Consider the following 25468-nt stretch of genomic DNA (forward strand, 5'->3'; position numbering starts at 1 on the left):
CAGATCGTTAATCCCTAGTCCATGCTACTGTTCCCATGGTATATAAAATGGATGTCTTTTTATTTATTTGTTCCTGGGATGTGGGCGTCGCTGCCAAGGCCGGCATTTATTGGCCGTCCCTAATTACATAACAACAACAACAACAACTTGTATTTATATAGCGCCTTTAACGTAAAACAACCCAAGGCACTTCACAGCAGTGTTATAAGACAAAAAAAATGTCTTTTTAAAAAAATTGACACCAAGCTACAGAAGCCACCAAAAGCTTGGTCAAAGAGGGAGGTTTTAAGGAGCGTCTTGAAGGAGGAGAGCGAGGTAGAGAGGTTTAGGGAGGGAGTTCCAGAGCTTGGGGCCCAGGCAGCTGAAGGCACGGCCACCGATGGTGGAGCGATTATAATCAGGGATGGTCAGGAGGGCAGAGTTAGAGGAGCACAGAGATCTCGGGGGGGCAGGGGGGGTTACAGAGATAGGGAGGTGTGTAGGGGCTGGAGGAGAGTACTGAGAGAGGGAGGGATGTAGGGGCTGGAGCAGATTACAGAGATAGAGAGGGGTGTAGGGGCTGGAGGAGGTTACAGAGATAGGGAGGGGTACAGGGCTGGAGGAGGTTACAGAGATAGGGAGGGGTGTAGAGGCTGGAGGAGGTTACAGAGATAGGGAGGGGTGCAGGGCTGGAGGAGGTTACAGAGATACGGAGGTGTGTAGGGGCTGGATGAGGTTACAGAGATAGGGAGGTGTGTAGGGGCTGGATGAGGTTACAGAGATAGGAAGGGGTGTAGGGGCTGGAGGAGGTTACAGAGATAGGGAGGGGTGCAGGGCTGGAGGAGGTTACAGAGATAGGGAGGGGTGCAGGGCTGGAGGAGGTTACAGAGATAGGGAGGGGTGCAGGGCTGGAGGAGGTTACAGAGATACGGAGGTGTGTAGGGGCTGGATGAGGTTACAGAGATAGGGAGGGGGGTAGGGGCTGGATGAGGTTACAGAGATAGGGAGGGGTGTAGGGGCTGGAGGAGGTTACAGAGATAGGGAGGGGTGCAGGGCTGGAGGAGGTTACAGAGATAGGGAGGGGTGCAGGGGCTGGAGGAGGTTACAAGATAGGGAGGGTTGCAGGGCTGGAGGAGATTACAGAGATAGGGAGGGGTGCAGGGCTGGAGGAGGTTACAGAGATAGGGAGGTGTGTAGGGGTTGGATGAGGTTACAGAGATAGGAAGGGGTGTCGGGGCTGGAGGAGGTTACAGAGATAGGGAGGGGTGTAGGGCTGGAGGGGGTTACAGAGATAGTGAGGGGTGTAGGGGCTGGAGGAGGTTACAGAGATAGGGAGGGGTGCAGGGGCTGGATGAGGTTACAGAGATAGGAAGGGGTGTAGGGGCTGGAAGAGGTTACAGAGATAGGGCGGGGTGCAGGGCTGGAGGAGGTTACAGAGATAGGGAGGGGTGTAGGGGCTGGAGGAGGTTACAGAGATAGGGAGGGGTGTAGGGGCTGGAGGGGGTTACAGAGATAGGGAGGGGTGTAGGGGCTGGAGGAGGTTGCAGAGATAGGGAGGGGTGCAGGGGCTGGATGAGGTTACAGAGATAGGGAGGGGTGTAGGGGCTGGAGGAGGTTACAGAGATAGGGAGGGGTGTAGGGGCTGGAGGAGGTTACAGAGATAGGGAGGGGTGTAGGGGGCTGGAGGAGGTTACAGAGATAGGGAGGGTGTAGGGGCTGGAGGAGGTTACAGAGATAGGGAGGGGTGTAGGGCTGGAGGGGGTTACAGAGATAGGGAGGGGTGTAGGGGCTGGAAGAGGTTACAGAGATAGGGAGGGGTGTAGGGGCTGGATGAGGTTACAGAGATAGGGAGGGTGTAGGGGCTGGAGGAGGTTACAGAGATAGGGAGGGGTGCAGGGCTGGAGGAGGTTACAGAGATAGGGAGGGGTGTAGGGGCTGGAGGAGGTTACAGAGATAGGGAGGGGTGCAGGGCTGGAGGAGGTTACAGAGATAGGGAGGTGTGTAGGGGCTGGATGAGGTTACAGAGATAGGGAGGTGTGTAGGGGCTGGATGAGGTTACAGAGATAGGGAGGGGTGTAGGGGCTGGATGAGGTTACAGAGATAGGGAGGGGTGCAGGGCTGGAGGGGGTTACAGAGATAGGGAGGGGTGTAGGGCTGGAGGGGGTTACAGAGATAGGGAGGGGTGTAGGGCTGGAGGGGGTTACAGAGATAGGGAGGGGTGTAGGGCTGGAGGCGGTTACAGAGATAGGGAGGGGTGTAGGGCTGGAGGGGGTTACAGAGATAGGGAGGGGTGCAGGGCTGGAGGGGGTTACAGAGATAGGGAGGGGTGTAGGGGCTGGAGGGGGTTACAGAGATAGGTAGTGGACGAGGCCAGGGATTACACAAACATACGACACTGAAACAGGCCATTCGGCCCAACCTGTCCATGTGTTTATGCTCCACTTGAGCTTCCGCCCGTCATTCCTCATCTAAATCTATCAGCATAACCCTCTATTCCCTTCTCTCTCATACTTGTCTAGAGTTCCCTTAAATGCATCGATACTATTCGCTTCAACCACTCCCTGTGGTAACAGTTTCACATTCTCTGGATACACAAGTTTCTTTAGAATTGCCCTGGAGAAGGTGGTGGTGAGGCACCTTTTTGCATGGCTAATCTTTGTAGCAGTTTGCTACAACTGAGTGGCTTTCTAGGGCAGTTAAGACTCAACCACATTGCTGTGGGACTGGAGTCACATATAGGCCTAGACCAGGTAAGGACAGCAGATTTTCTTCCCAAAATCCAAGAACATAAGAAATAGGAGCAGGAGTCGGCCATACGGCCCCTCGAGCCTGCTCCGCCATTTAATACGATCATGTCTGATCCGATCATGGACTCAGCTCCACTTCCCTGCCCGCTCCCCATAACCCCTTATTCCCTTATCGGTTAAGAAACTCTATTTCTGTCTTAAATTTATTCAATGTCCCAGCTTCCACAGCTCTCTGAGGCAGCGAATTCCACAGATTTACAACCCTCTGAGAGAAGAAATTCCTCCTCTTCTCAGTTTTAAATGGGCAGCCCCTTATTCTAAGATTATGTCCCCTAGTTCTAGTCTCCCCCATCAGTGGAAACATCCTCTCTGCATCCACCTTGTCAAGCCCCCTCATAATCTTATACGTTTCGATAAGATCACCTCTCATTCTTCTGAATTCCAATGAGTAGAGGCCCAACCTCCTCAACCTTTCCTCATAAGTCAACCCCCTCATCTCCGGAATCAACCGAGTGAACCTTCTCTGAACTGCCTCCAAAGCAAGTATATCCTTTCGTAAATATGGAAACCAAAACTGTATGCAGTGTTCCAGATGGGTTTTTACAACAGTCCGGTAGTTTCATGGTCACCATTACTGATATATCTTTTTATTCCAGATTAAGTTAATTAAGTGAATTTAAATTCCCCAGCTGCAGTGGTGGGATTTGAACTCGTGTCTCGGGATCATTAGTTCAGGCCGCTGGATCGCTCGTCCAATAACATAACCACTATGCTACCGTTCCTGGCTGGCTATGCCCAGATCTGGTTCTGGAGATGGAGGCACTTGCATTGTTACACTGGGACCGAATGCTTCCTGCTCACCCTGCTCGGGTGTCATTCCTGTTTGTGTAAATTGCACACAACAGGGTCACAGAATCATAGAAATGTATGGCGCAGAGGAAGGCCATTCGGCCCATCGAATCTGTGCCGGCTGGAAAAAAAACTACCCAACCTAATCCCACTTTCCAGCTCTTGGTCCGTAGCCCTGTGGGTTACGGCACTTCAGGTGCACATCCAGGTACTTTTTAAATGTGGTGAGGATTTCTGCCTCAACCACCCTTTCAGGCAGTGAGTTCCAGACCCCCACCACCTGCTGGGTGAAGACATTTCCCCTCAAATCCCCTCTAAACCTCCCCCCAATTACTTTAAATCTATGTCCCCTGGTTATTGACCCCTCTGCTAAGGGGAAATAGGTCCTTCCTATTCACTTTAAGCCCCTCATAATGTTATACACCTCAATAAGGTCTCCCCTCGGCCTCCTCTGTTTCAAAGAATATAAATCTAGACTATCCAATCTTTCCTCCGTAGCTAAAATTCTCCAGTCCTGGCAACATCTTCGTAAATCTCCTTTGCACCCTCTCCAGTGCAATCACATCCTTCCTGTAATGTGGTGACCAGAACTGCACGCAGTACTCCAGCTGTGGCCTAACCAGTGTTTTATGCAGTTGAAGTATAACCTCTCTGCTCCTGTGTTCTATGCCTCAACTCATAAAGGAATGTATCCCATATCTACCTTCTTAACCCCCTTATCTACCTGTCCTGTCCTGCTTTCAGAGATCTGTGGACTTGCACTCCAAGGTCCCTCTGTTCCTTTACATTTCTCAGTATCTTACAATTTATTGTGTGTTCCCTTGCCTTGTTAGCCCTCCCAAAAAAAGTCCAACAAACAGCAATGAAATAATGACCAGCTAATCTGTTTTGGTGGTGTTGGCTGAGGGATGATTGTTGTCTCACAACCCCCCGAGATGTCTGCGCTCCTCTAATTCTGCCCTCCTGACCATCCCTGATTATAATCGCTCCACCATCGGTGGCCGTGCCTTCAGCTGCCTGGGCCCCAAGCTCTGGAACTCCCTCCCTAAACCTCTCCGCCTCTCTACCTCACTTTCCTCCTTCAATATTGTGTACAGTTTTGGTTTCCTAATCTGAGGAAGGACATTCTTGCTATTGAAGGAGTGCAGCAAAGATTCACCAGACTGATTCCTGGGATGGCAGGACTGACATATGAGGAGAGACTGGATCGACTAGGCCTTTATTCACTGCAATTTAGAAGGATGAGAGGGGATCTCATAGAAACATATAAAATTCTGACGGGACGGGACAGGTTAGATGCAGGAAGAATGTTCCTGATGTTGGGGAAGTCCAGAACCAGGGGTCACAGTCTAAGGATAATGGGTAAGCCATTTAGGACCGAGATGAGGAGAAACTTCTTCACACAGAGAGTGGTGAACCTGTGGAATTCCCTGTCGCAGAGAGTTGTTGAGGCCAATTTGTTAGATGTATTCAAAAAGGAGTTAGATATGGCCCTTGCGGCTAAAGGGATCAAGGAGTATGGAGAGAAAGCAGGAAAGGGGTACTGAGGTGAATGATCAGCCATGATCATATTGAATGAGGTGCAGGCTCGAAGGGCCGAATGGCCTACTCCTGCACCTATTTTCTATGTTTCAAGACGCTCCTTAAAACCCAGCTCTTTGACCAAGTCTGCCATAATTTCCTCTTGTGTGGCTGGGTGTCAGATTTATCTGTTTTGTCTTATAACACACTTCTGTGAAGCGCCCTGGGATGTTTTATTAAAGGCGCTATATAAATAAAAGTTGTTGTACTCGTGTTGTTTTGTGGACAAATTGGCAATACTGTATTTAAAGAAATAACTTGCATTTATATAGCACCTTTTATGACCTCAGGAGGTCCCAAATTGCTTTACAGCCAATGAAGTGCTTTGTGAAATAGAGTCACTATTGTAAAGTGACGCGGCAGTCAATGGGATCCCACAAACAGCAATGAGCAAAAGGACCATATAATCTGATTTTTTGTAATGTTGGTTGAGGGATAAATATTGGCCAGGACATCAGGAGAACTCCCCAGCTTCTTTTCAAATAGTGCCGTGGGATCTTTTAAATGCACCCGAGAGAGTAGAAGGGGCCTCAGTTTAACGTCTCATTCAAAAGACGGCACCTCCGACAGTGCAGCGCTCCCTCAGCACTGCAGCGTCAGCCTAGATTATGTGCTCGAGACTCTGGAGTGAGGCTTGTACACAACCTTCTGACTCAGATGTGCTGTCTTTCAGATACAATGTTGAACCAAGGCTTCCTCTGCTGGTTCAGGTGGACATAAAAGTTCCCAAAGTACTTTACTTTTTACAAAGAAGAGCAGGAACACGACCAGTGTACTGACCAACATGGATCCCTCAGCCACAACCAGCAAAATAGATTAACTGGTCATAAAACATAAGAAATAGGAGCAGGAGTCGGTCACCTGGCCCCTCAAGCCTGCTCCGCCATTCAATAAGATCATGACTGATCTGATCATGGACTCAGCTCCACTTCCCTGCCCGCTCCCCATAACCCTCGACTCCCTTATCGCTCAAAAATCTGTCTCTCGCCACCTTAAATATATTCAATGACCCAGCCTCCACAGCTCTCTGAGGCAGCGAATTCCACAGATTTACAACCCTCTGAGAGAAGAAATTCCTCCTCATTTCAGTTTTAAATGGGCGGCCCCTTATTCTGAAACTATTCCCCCTAGTTCTAGATTTCCCCACGAGGGGAAATATCCTCTCTGCATCTACCTTGTCGAGCCCCCTTTTTATCTTATATGTTTCAATAAGATCACCTAAATTCCAGTGATGATAGGCCCAAACTACTCAACATTTCTTCGTCTCAGGAATCAACTGAGTGAACCTTCTCTGAATTGCCTCCAATGCAAGTATATTCTTCCTTAAATAAGGAGATCAAAACTGTACGCAGTATTCCAGGTGTGGCCTCACCAATACCCTGTATAACTGTAGCAGGACTTCCCTGCTTTTATACTCCATCCCCTTTGCAATAAACGCCAAGATACCATTTGCTTTCCTGATCACTTGCTGTACCTGCATATTAACCTTTTGTGTTTAATGTACAAGTACCCCCAGGTCCCTCTGCATTTTGTAATCTCGCTCCATTTAAATAATTTTCTTTTTTATTTTTCCTGCGAAAGTGGATAACCTCACACTTTCCCACATTATACTCCATCTGCCAAATTTTTGCCCACTCACTTAGCCTGTCTATATCCCTTTGCAGATTCTTTGTGTCTTCCTCACCACTTGCTTTTCCACCCATCTTTGTATCATCAGCAAACTTGGCTACATTACCCTCGGTCCCTTCATCCAAGTCATTAATATAGATTATAAATAGTAAAGGCCCCAGCTCCGATCACTGCGGCACCCCACTAGTTATTGTTTGCCAACCGGAAAATAACCCGTTTATCCCGACTTTCTGTTTTCTGTTAGTTAGCCAATCCTCTATCCATGCTAATATATTAACCCCAACCCCGTGAACTTTTATCTTGTGCAGTAATCTTTTATGTGACACCTTATCGAATTCCTTCTGGAATTCCAAATACACCACATCCACTGGTTCCCCCTTATCCACTCTGCTCATTACATGATGTAACATCCATTACATCATTATTTCATTGCTGTTTGTGGGACCTTGAAGTGCGCAAATTGACTGCCACAGTAAGCTACAGAATAACAAGTGCGCAAATTTCAAAACTTGTGTGAAGCACTTTTGGATGTCTCAAGGTCCCACGTAACTGGATTGAGGCTGTCCAAACTCATTTCACACAGTACTTTTACAGCCAGCAGACACTTCATCTCGTCTGGGCTGGATTTGAACCCTGGTGCTAAGGTGAACATAAGAACATAAGAAATAGGAGCAGGAGTAGGCCATACGGCCCCTCGAGCCTGCTCTGCCATTTAATACCATCATGGCTGATCCGATCATGGACTCCGCTCCACTTCCCCGCCCGCTCCACATAACCCCTTATCCCCTTATCGCTTAAGAAACTGTCTATTTCTGTCTTAAATATACTCAATGACCCAGCCTCCACAGCTCTCTGAGGCAGTGAATTCCACAGATTTACAACCCTCAGAGAAGAAATTCCTCCTCATCTCAGTTTTAACTGGGCGGCCCCTTATTCTAAGATTATGCCCCCTAGTTCTAGTCTCCCCCATCAGTGGAAACATCCTCTCTGCATCCACCTTGTCAAGCCCCCTCATAATCTTATACGTTTCGATAAGATCACCTCTCATTCTTCTGAATTCCAATGAGTAGCGGCCCAACCTACTCAACCTTTCCTCATAAGTCAACCCCCTCGTCTCTGGAATCAACCGCGTGAACCTTCTCTGAACTGCCTCCAAAGCATGCGTATCCTATCGTAAATATGGAAACCAAAACTGCACGCAGTATTCCAGGTGTGGCCTCACCAATACCCTGTATAACTGTAGCAAGACTTCCCTGCTTTTATACTCCATCCCCTTTGCAATAAAGGCCAAGATACCATTGGCCTTCCTGATCACTTGCTGTACCTGCATACTATCCTTTTGTGTTTCATGTGTTCCTTGTGAAAGGTCAGTGGCTCACCCACTGCAGCACAGTCTCCTCCAGAAAAATACTTTAAAAATAAGTCATCCCGGTGTCATCCAATACAAAATGTATAGAAGAGACCAGTTTCAGGAAGCTGCAGTTTGTGTGATCTCTTCTGTCCCTTTGACCCAATAATTGAAGTGTTTAAATATTTGAATGTTGCTGAACTGTATAAAGTGACAGCACTGTGTTTTTTTCTGTGCAGGGGAAAGGTGGGCAGGATGAAGTACCTGAGCTGAATCTGGGTGAACTGGACATAACCTCTGATGAATTTATCTTGGACGAAGTGGACAGTGAGCATTGCCTTGATTAAATGTAACTCATAATGAGGATGGCTGATGCCTTTGTCTATAAAATTAAATGGTGTTGTTTTAGAAGCCAGTAAACAACTTTCTAACACCGTATGCAAATAGCAAATGCTCGAAACACTCAGCAGGTCAGACAGCATATGTGGAGAGAGAAAAACAGAGTTGACAGTAGAAATCCCGACCTCCCGGGTCCGTACGAAGTTTCTACGGACCCGGGAAGGCATCGGAAAAACCGGTTTTCAGCGCACAATGCGCATGCAAGCTGGAGCTGGACAGATCGTAGACATCTCTGGGGCGAGGACATTTGTACGGACAAGATTGCGGGATTTACGCATTTCTTGCCGGGCAGATGTCCTCAAAAATCTTGCGCCTGAAAAAGCAGGCGTATGGCCTACTGTAAAAGTTTAATAACCTATAAAAATAAAATTTTTAAAAAACCATATTTATGTTAAAACCCTGCCCACTCAGGTAATGTTATTTTAAACCCTAACCCTAACTTTTTTTAAAAATTGGCAATTTTTTTTTCTTTTTAAAAAAAAAACATGTGTAACAACTTTAATTTCTATTAATGTATTGTGTGAGGTTTTTTAAAAATGTTTTATGTAATGTTTTTGTGTGTTTTGGGGGGTTTGCTCATTCATAGGAATAGGAGATTGGTAACTTAGGAATCTCCTATTACTATGAATGAGAAAATACTTGCCTGTGATTGGGTGTCCAGGCCCACGTGACTCCTGCGCACGTCCCTACGAGCACGTGTGCAACGCGCAGGGAGAGGGGCCTGTGGACTGGGATCTTGAGCAGGCATTGCAGCTTCAGGTAGGTGCGCAGTTTTTCTCTTAAAATCTAGTCGAACGCCCGCGGGCAGGAGAAGGCGGGATTTCTGGGCCATGGTTTCAGGTCGATGACCTTTCGTCGGAACTGTGTAAAGTTGGGCATGTGGCAGGTTTTACAAGTACAGGGGCAGGGAAAGCAGGGAGGGGAAGAAAGAACAAAAGGGATGGTCTGTGATTGGGTGGATGGGAGGAGAGATTAAACGGGATGATGGTGTAAGACAAAAGGAGATGGTAACGGGACAAGTAAAGAAACAAAAGATGGGTCTAGAGGAGGTGTAAATGGGAATATCCAAATCATCATCAGCTGCTGTCCAAGAAAATGTGGGCAGAGGTTATAAGCTGGACATGTTGAACTCCGAATAGTTTTGGTCTCTGTATTTAAGGAGGGATATACTTGCATTGGAGGCAGTTCAGAGAAGGTTCACGAGGTTGACTCCTGAGATGAAGGGGTTGTCATATGAAGAAAGGTTGAGCAGGTTGGGCCTATACTCATTGGAGTTTAGAAACATAGAAAATAGGTGCAGCAGTAGGACATTCGGCCCTTCGAGCCTGCACCACCATTCAATAAGATCATTCCTTCAGTACTCGTTTCCTGCTTTCTCTCCATACCCCTTGATCCCTTTAGCCGGAAGGGCCATATCTAACTCCCTCTTGAATATATCCAATGAACTGGCATCAACAACTCTCTGCGGCAGGGAATTCCACAGGTTAACAACTCTCTGAGTGAAGAAGTTTCTCCTCATCTCAGTCCTAAATGGCCGACTCCTTATCCTAAAACTGTGTCCCCTGGTTCTGGACTTCCCCAACATCGGGAACATTCTTCCTGCATCTAACCTGTCCAGCCCAGTCAGAATCTTATATGTTTCTCTAAGATCCCCTCTCATCCTTCTAAACTCCAGTGTATAAAGGCCCAGTCGATCCAGTCTCTCCTCATATGTCAGTCCAACCATCCCTAGAATCAGCCTGGTGAACCTTCGCTGCACTCCCTCAATAGCAAGAACGTCCTTCCTCAGATTAGGAGACCAAAACTGAACACAATATTCCAGGTGGAGCCTCACCAAGGCCCTGTACAACTGTAGTAAGACCTCCCTGTTCCTATACTCAAATCCCCTCGCTATGAAGGCCAACATACCATTTGCCGCCTTCACCGCCTGCTGTAGCTGCATGCCAACTTTCAATGACTGATGAACCATGACACCCAGGTCTCGCTGCACCTCCCCTTTTCCTAATCTGTCGCCATTCAGATAATAATCTGCCTTCGTGTTTTTGCCCCCAAAGTGGATAACCTCACATTTATCCACATTATACTGCATCTGCCATGTATTTGCCCATTCGCCTAACCTGTCCAAGTCACCCTGCAGCCTCTTAGTGTCCTCCTCACAGCTCACACCGCCACCCATTTTAGTGTCATCTGCCAACCTGGAGATATTACACTCCATTCCATCATCTAAATCATTAATGTATATTGTAAAGAGCTGGGGTCCTAGCCCTGCAGCACTCCACTAGTCACTGCCTGCCATCCTGAAAAGGACCCGTTTATCCCGACTCTCTGCTTCCTGTCTACCAACCAGTTCTCGATCCATGTCAGTACATTACCCCCAATACCATGTGCTTTAATTTTGCACACCAATCTCTTGTGTGGGACCTTGTCAAAAGCCTTTTGAAAGTACAAATAGACCACATCCACCGGTTCTCCCTTGTCCACTCTACCAGTTACATCCTCAAAAAATTCCAGAAGATTTGTCAAGCATGATTTCCCTTTCATAAATCCATGCTGACTTGGACCGATCCTGTCACTGCTTTCCAAATGTGCTGCTATTTCATCCTTAATGATTGATTCCAACATTTTCCCCACTACTGATGTCAGGCTAACCGGTCTATAATTACCCGTTTTCTCTCTCCCTCCTTTTTTAAAAAGTGGTGTTACATTAGTAACCCTCCAGTCCATAGGAACTGATCCAGAGTCGCTAGACTGCTGGAAAATGATCACCAATGCATCCATTATTTCTAGGGCCACTTCCTTAAGTACTCTGGAATGCAGACTATCAGGCCCCGTGGATTTATCGGCCTTCAATCCCATCAATTTCCCACCTAATAAGGATATCTTTCAGTTCCTCCTTCTCACTAGACCCTCGGTCCCCTAGTACTTCCGGAAGGTTATTTGTGTCTTCCTTCGTGAAGACAGAACCAAAGTATTTGTTCAATTGGTCTGCCATTTCTTTGTTCCCCATTATAAATTCATCTGAATCTGACTGCAAGGGACCCACGTTTGTCTTCACTAATCTTTTTCTCTTCACATATTTATAGAACCTTTTGCAGTCAGTTTTTATGTTCCCAGCAAGCTTCTTCTCACATTCTATTTTCCCCCTCCTAATTAATCCTTTTGTCCTCCTCCTGCTAAATTCTAAATTTCTCCCAGTCCTCAGGTTTGCTGCTTTTTCTGGCAAATGAGAGGTGATCTTATGGAAACGTGTAAGATTCTGGGGGGGCTTGACAGGGTAGATGCAGAGAGGATGTTTCCACTGATAGGGGAATCTAGAACTAGGGGCATCGTTTCAGAATAAGGGGCCGTCCATTTAAAACGGAAATGAGAAGAATTTCTTCTCTGAGGGTTGTAAATCTGTGGAATTCTCTGCCCCAGAGAGCTGTGGAGGCTGGGTCATTGAATATATTTAAGGTGGAGATACAGATTTTTGAGCGATAAGGGAGTGAAGGGTTATGGGGAGCGCACAGGGAAGTGGAGCTGAGTCCATGATCGTATTAAATGGCGGAGCAGGCTCGAGGGGCCATATGGTCTACTCCTGCTCCTATTTCTTATGTTCTTATGTTCCTCAGGCTTATGTTGAGCTTCATTGGAACCATGTAGGAGGCAGAGAACAGAGAAATGGGAGTGGGGCAGACAATTAGAGTGGCGACTGGAAGCTCAGGGTCACGTTGGCAGTCTGACCGGAGGTGTTCCGCAAAGGTTATTAAACCCGTCAAGAGTTTTCATTGATTGAATAGAAAAAGACTCTTTCCTCAGGTTGGGAAATCAGTGACGAGGGGCTATGAATTTAAAATGATCACTGAGAGAGAGCGAACTACTGGGAGAAATTTATTTGCGCACACACTTGTTGGTGCCTGGAATGCCAGAGGAAGTGGCTTAGGCAGATTCTTGCTTCTTTTAATGGAGAATTGAACAAATATATGAAACGGAGTAAGGTACAGGGTTATGGGGAGAGATCGGCGCACTGGAATTAGTCTTGGATTATAAAGAGCCAGCTCAGACAAGGTGGGCTGAATGACCTCCTTCTGTGGTTCTGTGTGCCGCAGGGCTCAGTGCTGGGACCCCAGCTCTTCACAATATACATTAATGATTTGGATGAAGGAATTAAATGTAATATCTCCAAGTTTGCAGATGACACTAAGCTGGGTGGCGGTGTGAGCTGCGAGGAGGATGCTAAGAGGCTGCAGGGTGACTTGGACAGGTTAGGTGAGTGGGCAAATGCATGGCAGATGAAGTATAATGTGGATAAATGTGAGGTTATCCACTTTGGTGGTAAAAACACAAAGGCAGAATATTATCTGAATGGCGGCAGATTAGGAAAAGGGGAGGTGCAAAGGGACCTGGGTGTCATGGTACATCAGTCATTGAAAGTTGGCATGCAGGTACAGCAGGCGGTGAAGAAGGCAAATGGTATGTTGGCCTTCATAGCTAGGGGATTTGAGTATAGGAGCAGGGAGGTCTGACTGCAATTGTACAGGGCCTTGGTGAGGCCTCACCTGGAATATTGTGTTCAGTTTTGGTCTTCTAATCTGAGGAAGGGCGTTCTTGCTATTAAGGGAGTGCAGCGAAGGTTCACCAGACTGATTCCAGGGATGGCTGGACTGACATATGAGGAGAGACTGGATCGACTGGGCCTTTATACACTGGAGTTTAGAAGGATGAGAGGGGATCTCATAGAAACGTTTAAGATTCTGACGGGACGGGACAGGACAGGTTAGATGCGGGAAGAATGTTCCCGATGTTGGGACACAGTCTTAGGATAAGGGGCAGGCCATTTAGGACTGAGATGAGGAGAAACTTCTTCACTCAGAGAGTTGTTAACCTGTGGAATTCCCTACTGCAGAGAGTTGTTGATGCCAGTTCATTGGATATATTCAAGAGGGAGTTAGATGTGGCCCTTACGGCTAAAGGGATCAAGGGGTATAGCGAGAAAGCGGGAAAGGGGTACTAGGGGAATGATCAGCTATGATCATATTGAATGGTGGTGCAGGCTCGAAGGGCCGAATGGCCTACTCCTGCACCTATTTTCTATGTTTCTGTGTTCCAGTTCCAGTTCGTTGTATAGTAATCATCTGTTATGAAATTAGCTTCAGTCCACATATCCACAGCATAACTAAAGCCGCCTATTTCCACCTCTAACATCGCACACCTCCGCCCCTGCCTCAGCTATTCTGCTGCTGAAGCCCTCATCCATGCCTTTGTTACCTCCAGATTTGACTATTCCATCGAACTCCTGGCTGGCCTCCCACATTCTACCCTACGTAAACTTGAGGTGATCCAAAACTCGGCTGCCCCGTGTCCTAACTCGCCGCAAGTCCCGCTCACCCATCACACTGCTGCTTGCTGACATTGGCTTCCGGTTAAGCAACGCCTCGATTTCAAAATTCTTGTCCTTATTTTCAACTCCTTCCATGACCCTCGCCCATCCCTATCTCTGTAATCTCCTCCAGCCCCCACAACCCCCAGAGATGTCAGCGCTCCTCAAATTCTGCCCTCTTGACCATCCCTGATTATAGTCCCTCAACCATTGGTGGCCGTGCCTTCAGCTGCCTGGGTCCTAAGCTCTGGACTCCCTCCCTAAACCTCTCCAACTCTACCTCTCTTCCCTCCTTTAAAACGCTCCTTAAAACCTACCTCTCGGACCAAGCTTTTGGTCACCTGCGCTAATTTCTACTTATGTAGCTCGGTGTCAAATTTATCTGTTTGACTTGTAACGCTGCTGTGAAGCACCTTGGGACATTTTACTATGTTAAAGGCGCTATATAAATACAAGTTGTTGTTACAAGAGCGATCAGTTTATTTCATTTATCCTACATGTTTCCATATTTAAAGAAGTTTATCGTTAAATATTCTTGTAAGTGAATTATTTTCTTCTACCAAAGCTGTCCCACACATTGAAATGCGGCAACCATCTTCAAGCTGTGGCACATTTAACTTTCCTCGACGCTGCTGATATGAGTACATATTTTATATGCCGTTTTTATGTTGCAGCACATATACAGGCCAATCTCGAAGATGAACTGGTGAAGGAGGCATTAAAAACTGTAAGTTTACATCTGTTCGAAATAGCAGCTGATCGCTGGGGGAAAATTTGTGCTGTGTGAGTGAACATAAGAACATAAGAAATTGGAGCAGGAGTAGGCCATATGGCCCCTCGAGCCTGCTCCACCATTTAATACCATCATGGCTGATCCGATCAGGAACTCAGCTCCACTTCCCTGCCTGCTCCCCATAACCCCTTATTCCCTTATCGTTTGTCTATTTCTGTCTTAAATTTATTCAATGACCCAGCCTGCACAGCTCTCTGAGGCACAGATTTACAACCCTCTGAGAGAAGAAATTCCTCCTCATCTCAGTTTTAAATGGACGGCCCCTTATTCTAAGATCATGCCCCCTAGTTCTAGTCTTCCCCCATCAGTGGAAACATCCTCTCTGAAATCATAGGCATGTTAAGAACATATTTACAATGGAAATATGTTTAAGTGGAAAGCAAGCGGTGGAAATTTACCAGTAAGGGACTATCACTGGAGCTAAGTAACATAGAAACATAGAAAATAGGTGCAGGAGTAGGCCATTCGGCCCTTCGAGCCTGCACCGCCATTCAATAAGTTCATGGCTGAACATGCAACTTCAGTACCCCATTCCTGCTTTCTCGCCATACCCTTTGATCCCCCTAGTAGTAAGGACTACACCTAACTCCTTTTTGAATATATTTAGTGAATTGGCCTCAACAACTTTCTGTGGTAGAGAATTCCACAGGTTCACCACTCTCTGGGTGAAGAAGTTTCTCCTCATCTCGGTCCTAAATAGCTTACCCCTTATCCTTAGACTGTGACCCCTGGTTCTGGACTTCCCTAACATCGGGAACATTCTTCCTGCATCTAACCTGTCTAAACCCATCAGAATTTTAAACGTTTCTATGAGATCCCCTCTCATTCTTCTGAACTCCAGTGAATACAAGCCCAGTTGATCCAGTCTTTCTTGATATGTCAAGTAAGTAACTCTTGCCTGAACAGCCACAAGACCTGCGATTTTGATTTGGATTTACATTTAAAATCGGGTGGATTTGGCACCAAGTTGTCCACATAACAATTGCATTGCTTGAAAGGACTGAACATAAGAACATATGAAATAGGAGTAGGCCATATGGCCCCTCGAGCCTGCTCCACCATTTAATACCATCTTGGCTGATCCGATCATGGACTCAGCTCCACTTCCCCGCCCGCTCCCCATAACCCTTTACTCCCTCAACGTTCAAATATCTGTCTATCTCCACCTTAAATATATTCAATGACCCAGCCTCCACAGCTCTCTGGGGCAGCAAATTCCACAGAAAAAATTCCTCCTAATTTCCGTTTTAAATGCGCAGCCCCTTATTCTAAGACCATGCCCCCTAGTTCTAGTCTCCCCCACAAGGGCAAACATCCTCTCTGCATCCACCTTGTTGAGCCCCCTCATAATCTTATGCGTTTCAATAAGATCACCTCTCATTCTTCTAAACTCCAATGAGTATAGGCCCAACCTGCTCAACCTTTCTTCATCAGTCAACAGAGGCAAGGTTGCCCTGAATGCTTTAAAATATACTCTGTCAGGAGTGGGAGAACAGGAGGAGCTGATTGGATGCATGCACTTTCTACTCCTGTTTTGGTGGGTAGCCATATGGAATCGCCACAAGGAAAACAACCAATCCTGGATCTATAAAATACCTTTTTGAGAAAGAGACGGTGTTGAATCCAGATTTCTGGCTGGAAGCCAGCATGCCAAGTGCTGCGTGCTGCATCTGGCCCAGCAGGCTGAGCGGCCCCTGGCCTGCGAGCACCGTCGGAGCAGGCCGGGGAGCGGAAGTGGCGGCGTACCACTCCAGGGAGCAGCACGTGCTGGAGCAGGAGAGCAACGGCAGTGAACAGGGACGTCGGCAAGATCCAGGTCGGTGATTGCAGTGCGAGCAGGTACTGCAGGAGCGACGAGGTTGAGGCAAAGGAGCGAGGAGAGTTCGTAGAGGGACGTGATCGGGGCCCAGCAGAGGCCTGTGTTTAGGGCCCAGGGGCAGCACGGGCCCAGCCCACACTGCGATATGTGCGCGCACTAGGTCCGTGCAGCAGAGCTGGTCTCCAGTCATCTTGGGTAATCCTTGCCACTGGACCAAGACCTAGCTCTGTCAAGCCCGTGTGGTGGCTGGTGTGCAACGGTCACCCCACGTTAAACAAATCCACCCACAGGCATCTTCCAGCCTTCAACATGTAGCACGGGACCTGGAATATTAGGTCCTTTGTTGAAACACACATGAACTTTTTGACGTGGAAGCAAGTCATCCTCGATTCGAGGGTCTGCCCATGGTGATGCTGCACCTGGACTCTGCCGTTTTAAATGAGAGATTTCGGCAATGCGACTTGAGACAAACGTTTTATTATAACTCGGGTTATTAAACTCCTAAGTGGTTGTCACTTAGGGCAGAAACTCTTAATTTTTATTAACTTCAGGGAAGGACTTTATCGTCAGTAATTTCCACAGTGGCTGCTTGAAAGCAACTTGAATTTTAAAATCTCTTTGTCCGCAGGGAGTGGATCTGAGACATTACTCCAAACAGGTGGAGATGGAGTTGCAACACATTGAACATGCCTCCATTAAGGACTGTATCCTTTCCGATAAAGTAACTCCTCACCCCCTCCCCCCCACCCACCTCGTTAATTGGGAAGAGAATTCCAGGGAACTTTGTTTAAGTTGCCCCATCAACATACATTAAATAGTTTTATTATTATTATTTATATAAAAAAATCAACATTCTGTTGTGTGTCGATGGAGATTGACCTGTAAATCCATTGGCAGGATAGGCGCACCAACATCAGCATTCGAACATCAGAAATAGGAGCAGGAGTCGGCCATACGGCCCCTCCAGCCTGCTCCGCCATTTAATACCATCGTGGCTGATCCGATCATGGACTCAGCTCCACTTCCCTGCCCGCTCCCCATAACCCCTTATTCCCTTATCGGTTAAGAAACTGTCTATCTCTGTCTGAAATTTATTCAATGTCCCGGCTTCCACAGCTCTCTGAGGCAGTGAATTCCACAGATTTACAACCCTCTGAGAGAAGAAATTCCTCCTCATCTCAGTTTTAAATGGGCGGCCCCTTATTCTAAGATTATGCCCCCTAGTTCTAGTCTCCCCCATCAGTGGAAACATCCTCTCTGCATCCACCTTGTCAAGCCCCCTCATAATCTGATACGTTTCGATAAGATCACCTCTCATTCTTCTGAATTCCAATGAGTAGAGGCCCAACCTCCTCAACCTTTCCTCGTAAGTCAACCACCTCATCTCCGGAATCAACCGAGTGAACCTTCTCTGAACTGCCTCCAAAGCAAGTATATCCTTTCGTAAATATGGAAACCAAAACTGCGCGCTGTATTCCAGGTGTGGCCTCACCAATACCCTGTATAACTTTAGCAAGACTCCCCTGCTTTTATACTCCATCCCCTTTGCAATAAAGGCCAAGATTCCATTGGCCTTCCTGATCACTTGCTGTACCTGCATACTATCCTTTCTTAAATATGGAAGCCATAACTGTACGGAGTACTGCAGGTGTGGTCTTGCCAATACCCTGTACAGTTGTAGCAGGACTTCCCAACTTTTATACTCCATCCCATGAGGAGCAAGAAAAGCTGGATTTGCCTATTTGACAACCTACCCTGGGGTAATACTTGAGTGTAGCCTTGGGGACACAGGGCAGACTAACAACTGTTGTACTCCAGGCTTCAGACTTCCCAAAAGCAATGCTAACAGACATCCGCTCGCTTTCCAATAAACAAGGAAAGGAAATGTGATTGAAACCAATTCTGTGGCTCTAGAGAGATCGTTATAAGTCATCATCATCATCGGCAGTCCCTCGGAATCGAACCACTCTTAAAATGAGCCCTTAGGTGGCTGAACAGCCCAATACGAGAACTACAGCCTCTGTCACAGGTGGGACAGACAGTGGTTGAGGGAAGGGGAGGGTGGGACTGGTTTGCCGCACGCTCCTTCCGCTGCCTGCACTTGCTTTCTGCATGCTCTCGGCGACGAGACTCGAGGTGCTCAGCGCCCTCCCGGATGCACTTCCTCCACTTAAGGCAGTCTTTGGCCAGGGACTCCCAGGTGTCGGTGGGGATGTTGCACTTTATCAGGGAGGCTTTGAGGGTGTCCCTTGTAACGTTTCCTCTGCCCACCTTTGGCTCGTTTGCCGTGAAAGAGTTCCGAGTAGAGCGCTTGCTTTGGGAGTCTCGTGTCAGGCATGCGACCAATGTGGCCTACCCAACGGAGCTGGTCGAGTGTGGTCAGTGCTTCAATGCTGGGGGATGTTAGCCAGATCGAGGACGCTAAAGTTGATGCATCTGTCCTCCCAGGGGATTTGTAGGATCTTGCGGAGGCATCGATGGTGCTTTTTCTCCAGCGACTTGAGAGACTGGTGATGTAGCCTTAACATTGCACAGGCGTCTTGAGTTATTCTGTGTTGACACTGTTTATTTTCCTCAGTAACCATTGTTAGACATCAAGGAAAGTCAGAACATTGCCAGTCTTCACAATCAGATCACTGCCTGTGACACCATACTGGAGGTAGGGAGATGTCGAGTACAGATGCATTTCTCCCTTGCACTTGGAATCAATGTGTTGTTCATGACCAGGAGTTCCTTTAGAAGACTGCAGTAGCCTTTCTGAACCAAGATGATAAAGCTAGAGTCTATCCTAATTTGCTGGCATAATACTGTGAAGTTTAGAAATAAGTTAATACAGCTTTTTAAAAAACAAAAAAATTATTTATTGTCTGACCTTATAGAGGCTATGGGGGCGATATTCAGTCGCGGAAAAAAAATAATCTGGGTACAGGTTCCACGAGTGTAATCCTTCGAGTGAATTGATCTGACACGTAAAATGGTCCAGATTGAAAGGGCTTTTCAGTATTAGGAGATTCTGAGGAATCAGGAGTTCCTCTGTCTCTTACGATAGGGATTGTAATATTGACCGGTTATGTATAGCCTGCTTATGTGTGTAAAGCACGCTCATACACTCGCTTACATTGGGTTCAGAAGAGGGAAGCAGCAATGCCTGATGGTTAATGAACCGTCCGTTGTATTAACCTTAGAACAGACTCATGGAAGCGTACATATTCAGAACAGAACAAGGGCAGTAAAATGTTTGGCAGCATTGATTGTAGCAACAGGGGAACAGGATGGGATTGACTGGTAGTTTTGACTAGAGTCCTTGGGAGAGGGATAAGGAGGCAGCACCCTGGGAAACGAGGTTAATCAACACGTCCTGAGGAACGGAGGCAAAGTTGACAGCCCTGAATAACACATTCCGGGAGGGTGACGTGATGGGAGGCGGTCAGGTGGGGGGTGGGGGGGGGACCACTCAGAGCCAGTCTGAGCAGGGTTAACGAATCATTGCAACTCGGCTGATAGCAGTCGGCCAATCGGTGGTTCTGTAGGAGGGCCGCACACCTCGGAAAATGTATAACTGTCATTACCAACTGTTGTTGTGGGAAGTGTTTGTCAGAACTTTCCCGAGCCTGCTTGAATAAAAACCGGTTGAACCAAAGTTTTCGTCTGAGCGCTTCCGTGGTCGCTATACGGACAGTGATACAGATGGGTGTCGACTTCTTACATCAAGCGAGTCCACCTCAAGGAAGAGGCGTCTTCTTTTCCCCCAACAGAAGTGTTGCGTTTAATTTCTGTTTTTTTTTTAAACAACGGTTTACCTTTTTGTTCCTATTCACACTCTTTGTTTCCTTCCGTGTCGTTGTGAAATGTGCCTGGTCTCCCGTAGAGGATGGAACAGATGCTGAGCACGTTCCAGTGCGATCTCAGCAGTATCAGCTCTGAGATCCAAACCCTGCAGGAGCAGTCCATTGCCATGAATATCAAGCTGAAGAACCGGCAGTCAGTGCGTAGTGAATTGAGCCAGCTGGTGGACGAGCTCGTCGTGCCCAACTCCATGATCACGTGAGTTCCCTCTTTACATCCTCCTCCTCCTTTCTTTACGAACATAAGAAATAGGAGCAGGAGTAGGTCCATACGGCTCCTCGAGCCTGCTCCGCCATTTAATACGATCATGGCTGATCCGATCATGGACTCAGCTCCACTTCCCTGCCCGCTCCACATAACCCCTTATTCCCTTATCGGTTAAGAAACTGTCTATCTTTGTCTTAAATTTATTCAATGTCCCAGCTTCCACAGCTCTCTGAGGCAGCGAATTCCACAGATTTACAACCCTCTGAGAGAAGAAATTCCTCCTCATCTCAGTTTTAAATAGGCAGCCTCTTATTCTAAGATTCTGCCCCCTAGTTCTATTCTTCCCCTTGTCAAGCCCCCTAATAATCTTATACTTTTCAATAAGATCACCTCTCATTCTTCTGGATTCCAATGAGTAGAGGCCCAATCTCCTCGACCTTTCCTCATGAATCAACCCCCTCATCTTTGCCAGCCTTGGCTCATCGGTACTTCTCTCTTTCCTCTGAGTCAGTAGGTCGTGGGTTCAAGTCCCACACCGGAGACTTGAGTACAAAAATCCATGCTGACACTCCCGGTGCAGTGCTGAGGGAGCGCTGTATCCTGGAGGGCATTATCTTTTGGGTGAGATGGGTAAATTCGGGCCCCATCTGCCAGCAAGGTTCGGACAGCCTGTGCTGCAGACTTCCTCTCAAGGCTCCATCCAATCTCATTTTGTGACCATCTAGCAGGAGTAATGTCTCTGAATCTAAATCTGAATCTTCAGCCGCCTGAGGAAGAGACTGTTCGAAGACCAGGCCCTCAAATCTGCCACCAATCTCATGGTCTACGGGGCTGTAGTGATACCCGCCCTCCTGTATGGCTCCGAGACATGGACCATTTACAGCAGACACCTCAAATCGCTGGAGAAATACCACCAACGATGTCTCCGCAAGATCCTGCAAATCCCCTGGGAGGACAGACACACCAACGTTGGCGTCCTCGACCAGGCCAACATCCCAGCATTCCAGCATTGAAGCACTGGCCACATTGTTCACATGCCCGACACAAGACTCCCAAAGGAAGCGCTCCACTCTGAACTCCTACACGGCAAGCGAGCCCCAGGTGGGCAGAGGAAACATTTCAAGGATACCCGCAAAGCCTCCCTGATAAAATGCAACATCCCCACCGACACCTGGGAGTCCCTGGCCAAAGACCGCCCTAAGTGGAGGAAGTGCATCCGGGAGGGCGCTGAGCACCTCGAGTCTCGTCGCCAAGAGCGCACACAAAACAAGTGCAGGCAGCGGAAGGAACGTGCGGCAAACCAGTCCCACCCTCCCCTTCCCTCAACCACTATCTGCCCCTGTGGGTCTCGTATTGGACTGAACATGAGTTCTTAGGTGGCTGTAAAGAGTGGAACAAGCCTTCCTCAATTCCGAGAGACTGCCTATCTTGATGAGGCAGGCCCTCGAAATTGAGGAAGACTTGCTTCCACTCTAAAAGTGAGTTCTCAGGTGACTGTACAGTCCAATACAGGAATTACAGTCTCGGTCGCAGGTGGGGAGTTCCGAATAGAACGCTTGCTTTGGGAGTCTCATGTCAGGCATGTGAACAATGTGGCCTGCCCAACGGAGCTGGTCGAGTGTGGTCAGTGCTTCGATGCTGGGGATGTTGGCCTGGTCGAGGACGCCGACGTTGGTGCATCTGTCCTCCCAGGGGGAGGCATCGTTGGTGGTATTTCACCAGCGACTTGAGGTGTCTACTGTACATGGTCCACGTCCCTGAGCCATACAGGAGGGCGGGTATCACTACAGCCCTGTAGACCATGAGCTTGGTGGCAATTTTGAGGGCCTGGTCTTCAAACACTCTTTTTCTCAGGCCATTGATGATGATGATTAATAGATAATAAAGGATCAATCCCGATCTGGCCTGTTACCACCGGAAAGTGGCGGCCATGCGGCGGTGTGGAAATGCCGCCGATTTTCTGTCGAATGGCCGCCGCTCGCGAAATTGTCCTCTGTGCTTTCTCCGGGGGTCCCCATTTCCGCCCCACTGCTGCCGACCCCTCCTGAGCACCGCCGATCTCGCGCACCGCAAGCAAAATTCAGGTGCAAAAATCTTCTAGCCGGCAAGCGGTGCCCCCAACAGTTTTTTCTATCACTGCGCTGTGTTCACTGTGTGTGCGACATGGCAGCGCGCCCGCCATTCACGCGGGGGAGGGGAGGGGGGAGGGGGGGCGGACTGCCGCTGCCGCCATCTTACTTTTGTCAGCCGACTGCCAGGTTGGTCGGACAATGGGCCGCCAACAGGGAGCCTGGCACACCCCCCCCCCACTCCACCGGCCCTTGGGTACCAGGCTGCTGGCCCGGCCGGATCCCTCCCTGGTGGCCCAGTGGGCCGAACTAAAATAATTGCAGAGCTCGCAACGGCGCTCCCCTTTAAGTCTACGTCTGCCAAGGGCCCCAAGTGACAGGGAGTTTGGCCAAAAATGGCCTTGGTTCATCGTCATCATAGATGGTCCCTTTGAATCGAGGAAGACTTGCTTCCACTCTTAAAATGAGTCCTTAGGTGACTGAACAGTCCAATATGAGAACCACAGTCCCTGTCACAGGTGGGACAGACAGTGGTTGAGGGAAAAGGAGGGTGGGACTTGTTTGCCGCACGCTCCTTCCGCTGCCTGCACTTGATTTCTGCATGCTCTCGGCGATGAGGCTCGAGGTGCTCAGCACCCTCCCAGATGCACTTCCTCCACTTAGGGCGGTCTTTGGCCAGGGACTCCCATGTGTCAATGGGGATGCTTTGAGGGTGTCCTTGTAACTTTTCCTCTGTTCACCTTTGGCTCGTTTGCCGTGAAGAAGTTCCGAGTAGAGCATTTGCTTTGGGAGTCTCGTGTCTGGCATGCGTCCCATATCTCGGGAGCCTCCTATCAACAAGAGCAGGCATTGACAACGAGATCCAACATCGCCTCCAGTGTGCCAGTTATGCCTTTGGCTGCCTGAGGAAAAGAGTGTTTGAAGACCAGGCCCTCAAAACTGCCACCAAGCTCATGGTCTACAGGGCTGTAGTAATACCCACCCTCCTGTATGGCTCAGGGACGTGGACCGTGTACAGTAGACACCTCAAGTCGCTGGTGAAATACCACCAACGATGTCTCCGCAAGATCCTGCAAATCCTCTGGGAGGACAGATGCACCAACGTTAGCGTCCTCGACCAGGCCAACATCGAAGCACTGACCACACTCGATGATGTTGAGTACACCTAGTTCGGGAACGGTGTTGATTTAACATTGAGAAACAGTTCATTATTTGATTTGCCCCCCCCCCCAGCCCCATTTTCCTTCCGTACTTCACATTCTCTCACACTGTTCTGTTTCAGGATCGTTCTGGATACGCCTGTAACTGAGCAGCAATTCCTGGAGCAGCTGCATGAGCTCAACAACAAGATCAATTACGTGAAGGAGCAGTCCTTTAAGGAGACTTTGGCTTGTTCAGATGTGCAAGACATTCTTGACCGGCTCAAGATTAAGGTACAAACGCTGAGGGTTGATCCTTGGATGCAAGCTGATAAATATGTTGCATTTAGAGAAGCAGGATTACAAGTTGCTTCCGAGACCACAACCTACTCATGGGCATCTTTTCCTTGCCCCTGGATGTATTATATGTAGAAATCCTGAGTGTTAATCAGCACGGTTGTCTTTCCAGTGTTGGGCAGATTCATAATACCAGCAAGGAAATTGGTAGTTTTGTAATGTATTTGCTTCATGGGTTCTTTGCTTAAGAATTCATAGCAACACATCGCTATTAAGAACTAGTTGGTGTATTAACAAAGATTTAACAATCACACTACACATTACCAGTTCATCCACCAGGCTCTCAACTGCATACCTCATCGTGGATGACCAAGACCCAACTGGCTGGGGTTTTATTAAGTCTTGTGAACATCATGTGACTGGCTAAGCCACCCACAGTGCAACAGCTCTACAACTATTTTGTTGCAACATTAATATAAGTGCCCCCTTATTAAAGGGGGGGGGCACTAAAACCGACACAAACAAATTAACTTTTGGCAGTAAACTTAATTAAAATTAAAATTTGGTTGCCGGGGGTGAGACACTTCAGTCCGGTGCCCACCTCCTTGCGGAAGGCTGCGAGCGTACCGGTGGACACTATGTGCTCCATCTCCAGGAACACCCTGGCTCGGATGTAGCCGCGGAAGAGAGGCAGGCAGTTGGGCTGAAAGACCCCCTCGACCGCCCGCTGCCTGGACCGGCTGATGGCCGCCCTTGGCCCTGCCCAGGAGCAGTTCCACAAGGAAGCCCTCCGACCTGCCCGCTCCCCTCCGCACAGGGTACCCAAAGGTCAGGAGCGCGAGACTGAAGTGCAACCAGAAATTGAGGAGCAGCCCCTTCAAATAATGGAATAGGGGCCTGCAACCTCGCACATTGAATAAAAACATGGAACACGGACTCTTCCAGACCGCAGAAATTGCAGGCGGCCTGGGAGCCCGTGAACCGACTTAAAAACTTATTGCACGGGACTGCTCCGTGCACCACCCTCCAGGCCAAGTCCCCAATAAATAGAGGGAGGACTCCCGCGTACAGTGCACTCCATTGGGGACCCCCGCCTCCTCCGGACGGCAAGATGGTGTGTCATGGCGTGTCTGGACGGCAGACGAGGATGGCAAAGTGGAGCGTGTGCAAGAGCAGCCCGTACACGAAACCCCTCTGCGCAGAACTGAAAGGCACGGAGGGGATTTCCCCGAGGAGGCTCAAGTTGTGAGGCGCCATCTCCCGAGGGAGGTTTCGGGGCTTGGCTCCGATGAGGAATTCCGTCGCAACAGCTCTACAAACCTGTGAGCATACTCACAGTTGCGTACATTATTATAGTTTTATGGGAAAACACTTTTAGTTGATCTCGCTTTGGGGTCTGCAACTGTC

General features: G+C 48.3%; 1 protein-coding gene across 3 annotated transcripts in view; it reads left to right on the forward strand.

The window, feature by feature from the left end:
* The window catches only part of vps52 (VPS52 subunit of GARP complex), a 72934-nt gene that overhangs the window by 3048 nt on the left and 44418 nt on the right, over positions 1 to 25468 (forward strand). Inside the window, exons 2-7 of one of the 3 annotated variants that reach the window (XM_070861112.1) lie at positions 8373 to 8482; positions 14566 to 14618; positions 17132 to 17207; positions 19095 to 19162; positions 20372 to 20547; positions 23908 to 24058. In XM_070861112.1, the coding sequence (XP_070717213.1) occupies positions 8434 to 8482; positions 14566 to 14618; positions 17132 to 17207; positions 19095 to 19162; positions 20372 to 20547; positions 23908 to 24058 (573 nt within the window). In that variant the 5' untranslated portion in view covers positions 8373 to 8433. Of the gene's footprint in view, positions 1 to 8372; positions 8483 to 14565; positions 14619 to 17131; positions 17208 to 19081; positions 19163 to 20371; positions 20548 to 23907; positions 24059 to 25468 lie in introns of those variants that run through there. The other 2 variants (XM_070861111.1, XM_070861113.1) reach the window with 2 other exon arrangements.

Source organism: Pristiophorus japonicus, chromosome 19 (genome assembly GCF_044704955.1).
Source record: "Pristiophorus japonicus isolate sPriJap1 chromosome 19, sPriJap1.hap1, whole genome shotgun sequence".
NCBI classification, from domain to species: Eukaryota; Metazoa; Chordata; class Chondrichthyes; family Pristiophoridae; genus Pristiophorus; species Pristiophorus japonicus.